This window comes from Dermochelys coriacea, chromosome 27 (assembly GCF_009764565.3).
Source record: "Dermochelys coriacea isolate rDerCor1 chromosome 27, rDerCor1.pri.v4, whole genome shotgun sequence".
Lineage (NCBI taxonomy): Eukaryota > Metazoa > Chordata > Testudines > Dermochelyidae > Dermochelys > Dermochelys coriacea.
The window spans coordinates 8,872,483-8,885,954 of NC_050094.1; the positions used below are offsets into that span (position 1 = coordinate 8,872,483).

The 13,472-nt window shown below is 55.1% G+C and overlaps 1 protein-coding gene across 4 annotated transcripts in view; it reads left to right on the forward strand.

Annotated features, from left to right (window-relative positions):
* The window catches only part of PPP1R9B (protein phosphatase 1 regulatory subunit 9B), a 45,669-nt gene that overhangs the window by 9,779 nt on the left and 22,418 nt on the right, over positions 1-13,472 (forward strand). For all 4 annotated transcript variants that reach the window (XR_006277322.1, XR_006277323.1, XR_006277324.1 and 1 more), the window contains exon 2: positions 11,731-11,863. Coding sequence is in view for 1 of the 4 variants with exons in the window: in XM_038385645.2 (XP_038241573.1) it covers positions 11,731-11,863 (133 nt within the window). In the remaining 3 variants the exon portion in view is untranslated. The remainder of the gene's footprint in view (positions 1-11,730; positions 11,864-13,472) is intronic.

Sequence of the window (13,472 nt, forward strand, 5' to 3'; positions counted from 1 at the left end):
CGGATGTTTGCACAGGGCTCTGACGGGGTGGGCGGCACAACACAAATGCGAGGCAGGATTGCGCAGTGAGCAGGGATTGGAATAATCCACAGGCAGGGAATTCGGTTCAGAACCACCCAGGGGAGCTGGGTCGTTGGGGGAAAGAGCTTTGGTTTCCCTCAGCACCACAAGCAGGCCTGTGTGGAACAGAACCAGGAGCCCAACAGAGAGGCCTCAGGCCTCCCTCTCTAGAGGGGGATCATTGTGACCTCGGAGGCAAGCCACAAGCTCTGTAAACCTGCGATCATCTCCCAGCCCGTCCATCTCCTATATAACCACCATTCCCAGGGCATCTGAGTGCTTCTCGAGCTCCCCCAGGAGGCTGGGCAATGCTGTTCTCACCATTTGATGCAGGAGAAACAGATGCCAAGGCCTGCCTGGATTGTTCAAGGTATCTCGGTGTTGCAACACCTAACTGATTTAGGAGCCTGAGTCTCATTTTCAAAAGGGATTTAGGCACCTGCGAGCCAAACGCTCGTTGACAATTGAGGGGATTTGGGCTCCTAAGTGCCTGAACCCCTTTTGAAAATGAGACTCGGGTTCCTAAATCAGTTGGGTGTTGGGACACTGAAATGCAGCAACACCTCCCCGCCTTGAAAACAGTCTAGGTGACTTGGCCAAGGTCACTCAGGAAACCTGTGGCAGAGGAGGGAGCTGAATGCTGGTTTCCCAAGTCCCGAGCTACTGCCCTAACCGCCGGACCGTCCTTTCGCTCAGTGGATGAATGCTTGGGGAGTTAACCCTCTGGCCGCCCCCTGCAGCTGAGTGGAATGCAGCCAGCCCCATTGGGTGGAAGGGCTGGCGTTATGGCCATTGTGCTGGGTATCACAGGGCTTTGCGCTATAGCCCACGACACTGATCCCTAATACTCTTTTGTTCGGAGGGTTTAGCCGAGTGGTGTTATTCCTTCTCCCCCAGCCCCTTATGGCTGTCATCCTCTCTCCGTGAGTGGTAGGTGCTTTGTCTGAGAGCCTGGCTGGGGTAGCCCCTGCTACGAGTTGATGAGCCACCTGCTCCCAGCCAGGTGAATGTGGGGGTCCGGGAGGACCCCGAGGGGGGAATGTGGACTGTTCCCCTTGCCACCAGAGAGGATGTTAGCAAGGAGAGATCCCCTCAGACAGGTGAGCTGCTGCTGCTCCCCTTGCTTTGCAGAGCTGATCCTGGCAGCTGCCTCTTCCCTTAGCCTAAAGCCGCGCTGAAATGAAAGGAGGGGGTGGTTAGCCATATGGCAGACCTGGATCCGAGCCCCAGGCCTGTGGGTCTTGCTTACGGGGGCGCTGCAGAGGCAGCCCAGCCAGCACTGGGTCAGAGGGAGTGGAAGAGGAAGTCGACCGTCTGATGGTGGGGTTGCTCTAGCCCTCCTTAGCAGCAGGGCTGGCGGGACTGCAAGCCCGGCCTGGCCGCCCGCTCGTCATGACGGAGGGCTTGCCGGGCCGAGGGAAGGGGCTGCAAAGTGAAGCCTCCTCCCTCCAGCTCCAGCCCGGAGCCAAAGGGTGGAGGGGGAGCTGAGCCCCCTGCCTCCCCCCCCCATTGCAGCGCTGCCGAGTTCAGTGGGGCATGGCCCGTTGGGAGCCTGTGTTGGGAGCCCTTAGGGGCCTTACGAGTGGAAACACCGGAGCGAATCCTCCACTGGTGCCATTGGGCGGTGCTTGGTGTCTGGCCGAATCGCACTTCAGCTGAAGATCTCGCTGTCCTGTGGGTGAGGCAGGATGGCCTCAGGGCTCCGGCAGGGATGGGAGTGTGTGTGTGTGTGTATGTGGGGGGGGGGAACAGTGAGGTGGGTCTGTATGACCCCCATCATGAGAGATCCAGTTGCGTCATAATGCCAGGTATTTCAGCTCACTCCTGAACAGGGACATCTGCGGTACACCGACTGACAGCTACACCCTCCCTTGGAGCTGTTAGCTTCCAACTTCGGGGGTGCCCCCTCTGATCTCCCAGAGGACAGCAGATGCCCCATGCAGAAGCTGCCCCATGATGAGAGTTAATGGGACCTGGGATTTACTGTATTATACGAACATACAGGCCCAGCTCCAGTGAGTGTCTTTGCTTTTATCTTCCAGCTTTGAACAGCTGGTGGGATCAATACCTCTCCTCTGGCCTATTGTCTGGGCTGTGTTATTGGCCTATAAATCCTCCTTCCCTCCCTTTTCTCTCTGTTTTTGTGTGCGCACGTGTGTCCGGCTTAGCTCATCTGTTCCGTTTGGGACCTCCTTAGAATAAAGCAAGAAAGGGGCAGTTGGGGGGATTGCGTGAAGGTCTCCTAAGAGGTCACTCGGTTAGACTATAAAGAGCCTTTCAATTGTAAAAACGCAAGGCCAGCAGCCGGCAGTGGGACGAAGTTCTGCACTGACGCAAAATCTTCAAAACCCTTGATAAAATAAGCAACTTCCTGCAGAGCAAAGCAACTTTGTAGCCTGGCTGGGTGACCTTCAAAAGGCCAGGTTTCTGACGGGCACAGAGATCAAGGGCTCCCACTCTGGCAAAAATACATGCAGGGTAAGACATGCATGGGGCCAGGATCATGCCTGGGATTTGCAAGCTGGAAAGATCATCCATGGGCTATACAAGTTGAAAGGGCGGTGCATCGCAGTATGCATGTTGCAAAGATCATGCGTGGAATGTATCCCAAACTCGGTATGATCCTTGCATTTATCTGCAAATGATTAATCCTTGCATGACTTGCATCACCTATGCCTGATTTTTGTGCTTCTGCCTCCATGGGTGGCTTCTGTCTGGGCTGAATACAACGCCTGTACCCCACCCCCCTTATTCTGCACATTCCCCCAGCTCTGGCATGGGCTGCACAAAAATGAAAGAGAAAATGTACTCCCCATGGTCTCCTCAGTTTGTTGCTGGTTTCCCTGGTGACTGCATGGAAACTGACCAGCACAAGGGCTACAAGAAAAGCTGAACCCCTTCCTTCCTTCATCTGGCATGAAAGAAGTGTCTCCTCCCACACCCCCAGCCTCCAGGGCTTTGCGGCTTCAGGCTACAACTGGTCTTGAGGTGTGAGTGTAGGGGAACAGCTTGGACTGGCAAAGACACCCTTGCCGTGGGCTGTTAGCCTGCCAGGCAGACCTCTGCCATACTCAATTCTGTGCCCCTCGCTCCATCTCTTGAAGGAGATGGTCAGATCTCAGTTTCTTCATGCTGTGTCTTATGTATGGAGCTGCTAGTGCTTGCGATTTGATCCTGAGTCTCGTGATTTGGGGGAGGGAGCTGCGTGTTTGTAATTCCCCAGCTCCTGGACTCATGTGATTACATGGTGTTTACAGTAATGTGAGTAATCCACTTCCCCAAACCATGGTAGCTAGGGCGAAGGACGAATACTTCCATCAACCTAGCTGCATCTACACCTTTTAGCTCATCTTAGCGATAACACCTCCAGGTGTGAATTTTTCACACTGAGTTAGCTTGCTCCAAATTTTAAGTGTGGACCAGGCCACATAATTAGTTTGCAGCAAACTGGGGTGTGAATTTACCCCACACTCACCTGCCATGGTCTAACTGTCTATGTGGACCCTCCTGACGTCCATTGACCGTCGTTAATGCGCTTTGATCTAGTCCTCTTTGAAACAGGACTAATCAAAGCACATTAACAAGCTATAAAAGCATATCAGCTGGATTTACACAGTCAGTCAGTCCACGGTAGGCTAGTGCAAGGTAGATTCACATGCCAGCTTGCTGCGAATTGATTGTTCGTGTCGCGTAACTATGGGTCAGTGTGTGTTACTGGTCCCCCCCTCTGTGCCTGATCTACAGAGAATCTGAGTCTGTTACAGCCCAAGCTAGGGGATGCTAGACTTTAGGTCAAGCTGCAGCAGCTCTGGCTTTTAGCCCTGCTTTGATACCCAAAGTGTCAGCCAAGATGGGACCTTTGTGGTTGCTGAGGGAGCTTGAAAATGTGAGCCCTAAAGGCCTGAAAAGCAGAAGGTAAACAAAAGGAACTTAAAATGCATCATATTTGGCTTAAAAACTTGAGATTTTTTTTTAATTTCATGATTTTTTGGGCAGGGGCCTGACTCGTGATTTTTAAATGCTTGAGCTTGGCAGCACAGAATACATACAACTTCTCGAGGGCGCTAGGCTCGTGGCCGTTGCGTCCCTGCTGCAGAGAGTTGAGGACTCTGAGTGGAGAATGTGTGCCCAGAGGTCAGCATTGTGATGAGTATTTATTGTTTGTGTTACTGTAGCGACTCGGAGCCCCAGTCATGGCCCAGGACCTTGCTGCGCCAGGTGCTGTACAAACAGAACAATTCCATGTGATCTAATGCCCGGGCAGTCCAGCCCTGCAGTGGGTTTTCAGGGGAGGGTGGCATGGCTGTGACTGCGTCCTGGAAGGAGGTCCCAGGTATAGGGGACTAATAGGGCCAAGAGTGGAGGAAGGACAAGTAGGGAGCAGTTGGCCGAGCTGTTTGGGCAGAGGAGAGGGCAGTGGGGAACCCCTGAATTTCTTCCAAGAGAAGCCACCAGCTATGGATTATGGGTCTTGGATTTTGCAGAGAGCATTGTAGCCCTAGGCCCTGCAAGGTATCATGGCCCTGGCCAGCATGCAGAGAACTTCATCACTAGGGCCCTACCAAATTCACGGACATGAAAAATGCGTCACGGACCGTGAAATCCGGTCTCCTTCTGTGAAATCTGGTCTATTGCTTGTACCTTATACTGTAGAGATTTCACAGGGGAGACCAGCGTTTCTCAAACTGGGGGATCCAACCCAAGAGAGAGGCGGAGCTCGCTCGCAAGGTTATTGTAGGGGGGTTGTGGTACCCTTACTTCTGCGCTGCCTTCAGATTTGGGTGGCTAGAGAGCGGTGGCTGTTGGCCAGGCACCCAGCTCTGAAGGCAGTGCCCTGCCAGCAGCAGTGCAGAAGTAACGGTGGCGATACCATACCATGCCACCCTTATTTGTGTGCTGCTGCTGGCAATGGTGCTGCCTTCAGAGCTGGGCTCCCGACCAGCAGCTGTCACTTTCCAGCTGCCTAACTCTGAAGGCATCGTCGCCGCCAGCAGCAGCACCGAAGTAAGAGAGGCAATACGGTAACCTCCCTACAATAATCTTGCGCCCCCCCCACCTCCTTTTGGGTCGGAAAAACCCACAGTTACAACACCGTGAAATTGCAGATTGAAGTATCTGAAATAATGAAATTGACGATTTTTAAAATTCCATGACCGTGAAATTGACCAACATTTGGTAGGGCCCTACTCATCGCTCACAGTGCTTTAACTCCGGTCCCTAGTCCCAGGTGTTCTTCTGCAAAGAAACCTTCTTTCCCCTGTCAGCAGCACCGTGCAGATGCTCCCTGGCCATCGGCCAGGAGACCTACTCACCCCGTCTGTGCCGCCTTCCCCATCCCGCCCCTCCTGCAGCCGCACGCACCCATTGCACAGTCAGGCCGAGGTCTTTGCCTGCCAAAGCCCTGCGGATAAAGGTCTCTCTGTGCTCTGAGCGTGGAGCTTCTCCGGGTCCTGGCAGAGAAGGGAATCCGAGCGCTCTCCCCCCAAGCGGATGTCAGGGGGTTGCTCTCTGTGGACTCACCGGTTGGAATCCGCAGCTGCAGAGCTGGGTCTCTGAATGCAGCAAGGGAAGGGAACAAACGGAGGTTCTGAGGCTCTGCTGCGTCTGTTTAACCACAGGCAGCAGGGAACTGGGCTCGCCACCTGGATGTTGCACTAGGTACCAGCAGACACGTGTGCGTGTGTGCCCAGGCACACGCAAACACGTGTGTACAGGCATGAGCCTGTGTGTGCGCACATGAGCGTATGCGCTTGTGCATGTGCGCACGTGTTTCTATATGTGCACAAGTGTACGCTTACTTGTGTATGTGTGCCTGCTCATCTGTGTGCACACCCACCTACACATGCACAAATGCACACACACTTGCATACACACACAATATTGTTTGAGACTGTCTCACATGACCTTTTCAGAAGCAAATTAGGGGAATATAGCCTAGATGAACCTACTATAAGGTGCATGCACAACTGGTTGGAAAATCATACTGGCTGGGAGAGTAGTTATCATTGGTTCACAGTCAAGCTGGAGGGGTGTATCAAGCGGGGGTCCCGCAGGGGTCTGTTCTGAGTCTGGTTGTATTCAATATCTTCATAAATGATTTGAATCCTGGCAAAGAGAGCACACACATAAAGTTTGCGGACGACACCAAGCGGGGAGGGGATGCAAGCGCTTTGGGGGACACAGTTAGAATTCAAAATGAGCTTGACAAACTGGAGAAATGGTCTGAAATAAATAGGATGCAATTTAATAAGGAGAAATGCAAAGTCCTGCAGGAATGATCATTGGCACAGATACCAAATGGGAAGTGACTGCCTAGGAAGGAGCACTGCAGGAAAGGATCAGGGGTTATAATGGACCACAAATGAAATATGAGTCAATAGTGTAATACTGTTTCCAAAAAAGCAAACACCATCCTGGGATGTATTAGCAGGAGCGTTGTAAGCGAGACACGAGCAGTAATTCTTCCATTCTACTCAGCACTGATAAGGCCTCAGCTGGGGTGGTTGTATCCAGGTCTGGGCACCCCACTTCGGAAAGAGGGGGACAAATTGGAGAAAGTCCAGAGGAGAGCAACACAAATGATTCAAGGCCTAGAAAATGCGACTTACTAGAAAACAAATTGTGTGCCCTGAAAAAGAGAAGACTGAGGGGGGGACGTGAGAGTGATTTTCAAGTACGCAAAAGATTGTTATAAAGAGGAGGTTGATCAATTGTTCTGCTCAACCACTGAGGATAGGACAAGAAGCAAAGGGCTTAAATTGCAGCAAGGGAAATTTAGGTTAGGTTAGGACATTAGGAAAAACTTCCCGTTGGGGTAGTTAAGCACTGGAATAAATTGCCTAGGGAGGCTGTGGAATCTCAATCATTGGAGGTTTTTAAGAGCAGGTCAGACAAACCCCTGTGAGGGACAGGCTAGTTAATATTTAGCCCTGCCTCAGTGGATAGGACTGGACCAGATGGCCTCTGGAGGTCCCTTCCAGTCTGACATTTCTCTGATTCTATGTACACACACACATTTCGGTATGTGCACATGTGTACACACACATGTGCACATGCACACAGATGAAGATTCATGCCCGAGATAGACTCCATTCCTAGATCTCTTCTTTGTGGGGAGGGGCTGCTCCCAGAGTCCATTCCGGGCGGGCACAAAGATCCAGTTCCGGTTCTTCCCAGGGGCTAGACAGCCTAGTAGAAATGTCTGCTTTTCTGACCCTGGTCTGCTCTCCCCGCTGGACACATGCACGGGGAAATCCTGGCCTGGATGCGTGTGCTTTCCTCAAATGGCTGCCAGGCACGACTCCCCTGTGTGTGCTGCACCAGGAGCGCTCAGAGAGCCGTTAACTCCCTAGCTGGGAGCGCTTGGCAGCTTGTGTGTGGGTTGGGCTCTGGTACAGCTCGCTTTGATTCTCACATCCTCAGGATAGGGAGGGTCTGCAGTGCACAGGGATCTTCCCATTGCGGGAGAGGGGGCCTGGCTGGTGGCAGGTCTCCTGCAATCATCAGGGCATCTGTGGTTCTGCTCTGTCTAGGGTACTTGGGAGAGTAACACAGATCAAGAGTTTAGCCCCACGGTTGCCCTTGGACCGGGGTCAGGGCCTGTGTTGTGCCTCCACAGGCTGGGGTCCGGCTCTGGTTCGTTAGCTAACTGGGGCACGGGAAGGGGGTCAGTTTGTGGGCAGGAGACAGCTGCAGAAGTTGTTGATTTTTTGCTGGTACCAGAAAGTCTCCTATTAACTTTGGACCAGGCTGCATATGGTGCTTGTCTGGGGCTGGTTATGCGCTGGGCTCCGCTGACCCGTGAGACGTAACAGCAGCATCTGACCCTGCATCGTTAAAACCCACATCGCCCCGTTCCCCAGCGCTCCCTCTTCCTGGAGCTGCAGACTCCTCCCTCACTCAGGACTAGGCTCAGACGTCAACCGGTGTCATATCAGCCTCCAGATGGTCACGACTTCTAGTCACTAGTGAGCCGGGCTGGGTACAAACCTGCGGCCTCTGAAAAACCCTCTGACTCCCTGCCAAAGACCCCCGACCTACTTCCTGGCTTTTAATTATAAGGCTAAAATGGCCTCCTCCATGGGGAATGGCCAGGCCTGCTTCTCTCCAGAGAGGAGCAGAACCCCTGGGGGACAAGGTTGTCCTCCTGCCGGAGGTGCCCTGCCACAGCCATGCCCGATCGGCTATGAGGGAAGAGGAAGCTGCCGGGTACCAGGCTGAGAGCAGGAAATCCCCATGGCAGGGGAAGAGGCCATGCGTTGGGATTGGAAAGAGAGTTTTCTAGACGAGTAAATGCCAGGCCGTGAATCTGCCTGCCTCAGCTTTTTAGCTGTCTAGCTATCTAATCCCAAGTGTACACATCTCTCTGTCTATCCCCATGCATCACAGCTTCCGCTGGCCCTGTGCGGCTCCCGGCTTCCCCGGCCCCTCCAGCGGCCTGCAGATCCCAGGCATGCTGGGTATCACAGTGGTGGGCGCCATGCTCTCCCCACCCCTCTCGTCTCTCACGCTCACGCCAGCCTGTAATCGAGCCCCGCAGGCTGTCGCAGGAGAAACGAAGCGTGAAAACTTTCCCCCCCGGAAGCCCGGGACGGTGCTAATTAATCTGCCAGCGCAGCCGTCTGCCTGCCACCATCCGGGCCTCCCCAGCACGCATGTCACCTGCAAAGCCTGGGGACAACATGCGTGCTCGGTGGGTCCCCCGCCATCCTTCTAGCTCCACTCAGGCTGCGTGGGGTCCCCTCCAGGATGAGGGATCCACTTCGTAACCTGATATCTCCAAGTCCCCCCCGATCTAACTTCAAGAGAGGGTCCCATTTCCATCTCCTCCATCCCTTCCTCCTTCCCTCGGCGATCCTGCCCTATCAGCAGCTTCCACTTGACTCCGTTCCAGCTTGGCTCCTCCACGGCCCCTGCCCGCTCCCACGCCGCCCATCCATGCACAACCCTGGGCACGGACCTCCTCTGGGTGCCCTGGCTGACAGCCAGTCAGCTTGCCGGGGAGGCAAGACCCCAAGCCAAACATGCTGGGGTTTGTAGTAATCCAGGGATAGCCCCTTGAAACTGACCCATTGGGTGGGTGCTCCCTGGCACCCTAATCTCAGAGAGAGCCCTGGCATGGGTACCCTATGCTGGGTGTCCCTTAGGAGCCTTTTAGCTCAGGCTGGCATGGACAAAGTTCTAGGTACCTTTGACACCATGAGTATGGAGGACACTTGTCAGGAAAGCTCTGCTGGAATGTTCCAGGTTTTCCTGAAATTTCCAGCCCCCACCCAGCCAGGCTGCGTCAGGAGACACATGGACAGAGACTGCCTCACCCAAGGGAATCAGGGTGTGACACCTGGCAGGGTCCTGACCTAGCGCTGGGTTCTAGGTCCCACCTCGATCGCTGACCAGCTCAGCCGCTTTGGAGAAATCACTTCCCCTCTGTCCTGTCCATTTAGAGTGTCAGCGCTCCTTCTGGACAGCCTTTTACTCGGAGGATACGACTGCACTGCAAAGCCAAGTTGGGTTCAGAACTCGGGTTCGCTAACTTGGGTTAAAATAGCAGTGTAGACAAGGCAACCTGGGTTAGCCGCTCAGCGGGGATCTGATCTCTGTGCGCGTGTACGGCTCCTAGCGCGGTGGGGATCTGATCTCTGTGCACGTACGGCTCCTAGCGCGGTGGGGATCTGGTCTCCGTCAGGGTCTATAGGTGCTACTGTAAATTAAGTAATATTTTTTTTAGTTCATCGGCCACGTACTGAGGTGACGCTTGCAAAAGGGCCTCTGCCTTCCAAGCTGGCACCGTTGCCAGAGTCAGCGAGGGCCGGCACGGCCGTGGGTGCTGCTGGCATCTGGGAGTGGACTTGAAGCTGGCAGGAGAATGGCAGAGGCAATGCCAAGGCAGCTAATGGAAATCTTTCAGGCCTTGTTAGCCCCGAGTGGTGCCAGAGGAGGGGGTGGGGGCTGGGAGTTACTCAGAGCCCGGAGTAGGAGATAAGAAACGTTTGCTTTGGAGCCATTCCATTCAAACCCCCTACTCCAGGTCTTCTCCACGGAACAGGATCGGGGCCCATGTGGGCAAGCTGGGATGGGACTTGCAGGCAGGATTCCCACCTGCCCTATATGACGGTTCCCCTCTAGATCCGGGTGCCGTGAAGACGAAAGATTGCGGGCATGTTGGGGGTGGATTTAGCCCCTCGGTCCTTAATGGAGGGACGCAGCACGTGTCTCCTGCCCTCCAAGCAGGTGCTTGGAACCCCCAACATCAGTAGACTTGCCTGGACAGGTGGGTGGAGGCTTGATTTCTGCTCAGTCCAGTGGGCCGCTGGAGCTCCAGGGTGTCTGTGCTAAAGGGGGTGATGGGATCCCGGGGCCCTCCCTGATCTCCCCTCAGCTGTTTGCTCCCCTACTTGGGCGACCCAAAGCCCGCTGGGATGGACGCGAAGCGAGGCCCCCGCTGTGGGTGAAGAAGCCAGGGCCCTTGCTTGCCGCAGGCAGGGCCTGCAAGCAAAAGCCGAGGGGGATACGGCATCTCTGCGCAACCCCACATTGCAACCTGATCCGCCTGCTGGCATTGCCTAAAACACTCAGCTGCCCCCTGAATAGCCAATCAGCCACTGCCCTGGCCTGTCTCACACCACGGGCACACAGGTGCCCTGCAGGCTCATTCGTACGCACCAGTGCCCCTGCCCCTGGGTGGAATGGGGCTGGCAGGCTCACAGGGCCGGGGGAGGGGGCGGCCATGTGCCCCCAGGGACCCAGCAGGAGGAGAACTTCCGGTACCGCTGGGCGATCCCATTCCCATTGTAATTACAGACGTGGGTCCGGTGGCTTTCCGGGAGGAGAATGCCTTGTAATTTATTCATGATTACACGGGTTCTTGGTAACCGGAGCCTCGGAGCATTGGAAGGGCAGCTCGCAGTGGGGAGATCGGTCGCTGTGAATCCAGCCAAGCCCTGGGGGCTTTGAGTCCGCCGCATTCTGGGAGCCCCGGCGTCATGTGGGTTGCGCTGAGGCAATGTGGTCCGATGGGGAGGGACCAGGACACCTGGGTTCTATTCCAGGCTCTGCCCTTGGGCAAGTCTCTTCAGCCCAGGTGCTCCAATGGATCCAGGCGCCTTGATTTCCAGGGTGTCAATGGGCGTTAGGAGCCTGAATTCATTTGAGGACCCAGGCCATCTTGCAGTGGCACCGTTCCCCCTCCCACCCTTTGTCGCCCTTGTCCCGTTAGATTGTAAGCTCCGGGCGGCAGAGACTACGGGGCCCGGATCTCAGCTGGGCCCCGCAGGCGCTCTGGTAATATAAACACTCATCGGAGATGTGGGCGGCTTTATCCTCACAGAACCCCATCTGAGAAATGGGGGATCAGCCTGAGGCCACACAAGGATTCGGGAGCTAACCCCACAGCCACTGATTTAAGCCCATGGCTGCCTCCTGCTAGGTTGCCACGGTGACACTTCGGTCCTTGCAATTGGGGGGAGCCCTTCACCTCTGTGGGGCTATGAGGCCCTGAGGCCATGGGACACCCCAGCTTTGGGGTCGGGGCCACAGGCTTAGCTGCTGTAGGGATGTATGGCAAGAGGAAGCCATCCGCTCGCCTGCCAATGGGGATGCCGGGTGCCCTCTCCTCCCCGGCTCCCCCCTCGCTGGAGGCACCCCTAACGTCCGCCCCTCGGCTCCACGCAGGTATTCAGCACCTACTCCAACGAGGACTACGACCGCCGGAACGAGGATGTGGACCCCATGGCTGCCTCGGCTGAGTACGAGCTGGAGAAGCGGGTGGAGAGGCTAGACCTCTTCCCGGTGGAGCTGGAGAAAGGTGAGGAAGGGAGAGGCTGGCACTGCCCGGGCGGGGGGCTCTCCCTGCTGGCACTGGGGAGGCTAAGGGCTGGATACTCAGTGACCCCAACCCTGGGCTTGGGGCTAGGATGGGGGGAATGGTTGAGGGCGGCTTGGAGCCGGCTGTTCTCGCATCTGCCCGGCGTCCCGCGGGTGCAGAGAATAGCCACAGTGCCGGGCGGGGGGAGCAGGTAGGTGGGGAGCCCTTCCACCAGCCGGGGGGCCCTGTACAGAGCGAGTCTGAGGGCCATTTCTGACCCGGGACAGGCTGCTTTGCGCAGCCAGAGCCGCATTGAAAGGGCCTGGGTGTAAGCCTCATGCTGCTCCATCTGTCCTGGGGCCTCTGCTTCCCGTATGCTTGCACACTCACCCCATGTACACTTGTACACTCACACCCCCACACTTGCACACTCACCCCACATACACTCACACACTCACCCCCCCACACTCATCCCCCACATGCTCATCCATATCCACTTGCCCACTCATATACACACTCCCCCATGCACTTGCACACTCACCCACTTTGTTAGTCTCTAAGGTGCCACCGGTACTCCTTTTCTTTTTGCCACTTCTCATGCACTCACACACACTCTCCCCCATGCACCTGCACACTCACGTACACACTCCACCCTGAACGTGTACAATCATACACACACTCTCCCATGCACTCGCACACTCATACACACACTTGCACACACATCCATCCACCTACTCACTGATTCATCCCCAGCACAATTGCACATGCCACCTCACACACTCATCCAACATACACACTCAGGCACACATCCCCTCGTGCACATGTGCACACACAGCCTCCCTGGACTCACCCCCTCATCCACACCCCCTCATCCCTCCCACACACACAAAGCTACTCACTCGTTCGTGGTTCTCACGTGTTCATCTCACACACTCAAAGCATTCAGTGACTCGGACATAGCCTCTGTCCCATCCTCGTGCACAGTCATTCCTCTCTCAAACACACACAGACCCCGGCACACTAATTCACACACATGTGGACACACACATTCTTGCACACCAGTTCACACTCACCCTTGCATGCGTGTGGCTGCATGCACACACACAGAATTCAAACATACACACCTCCTTGCACACTAATTCATACACAAACATCTGTACACACAAATACATACACCCTCCTGTGTGGGTACATGCAGGTGCACGCCAATCTGCACACGTTCCCCTCCACACACACCTGCATGCATTCACACCCCCCAGTTCACACACATACCCTGCACACTCACTCATACACACACACCACTGCACACATACACACCCCAGTTCACACACATACCCTGCACACTCACTCATGCACACACACCACTGCACACACACACACACAGTCCACACACATACCCTGCACACACACACAGAGAGTTCACACACATACCCTGCACACTCACTCATACACAAACACCATTGCACGCGCACACACCAGTTCACACACATACCCTGCATACTCACTCATACACACAAGTTCACACACACACCTCAGTTCACACACATACTGTGCACATCCAATCATGCACACATTTCACTGTATACCCCCCAGTTCACACATATACCCT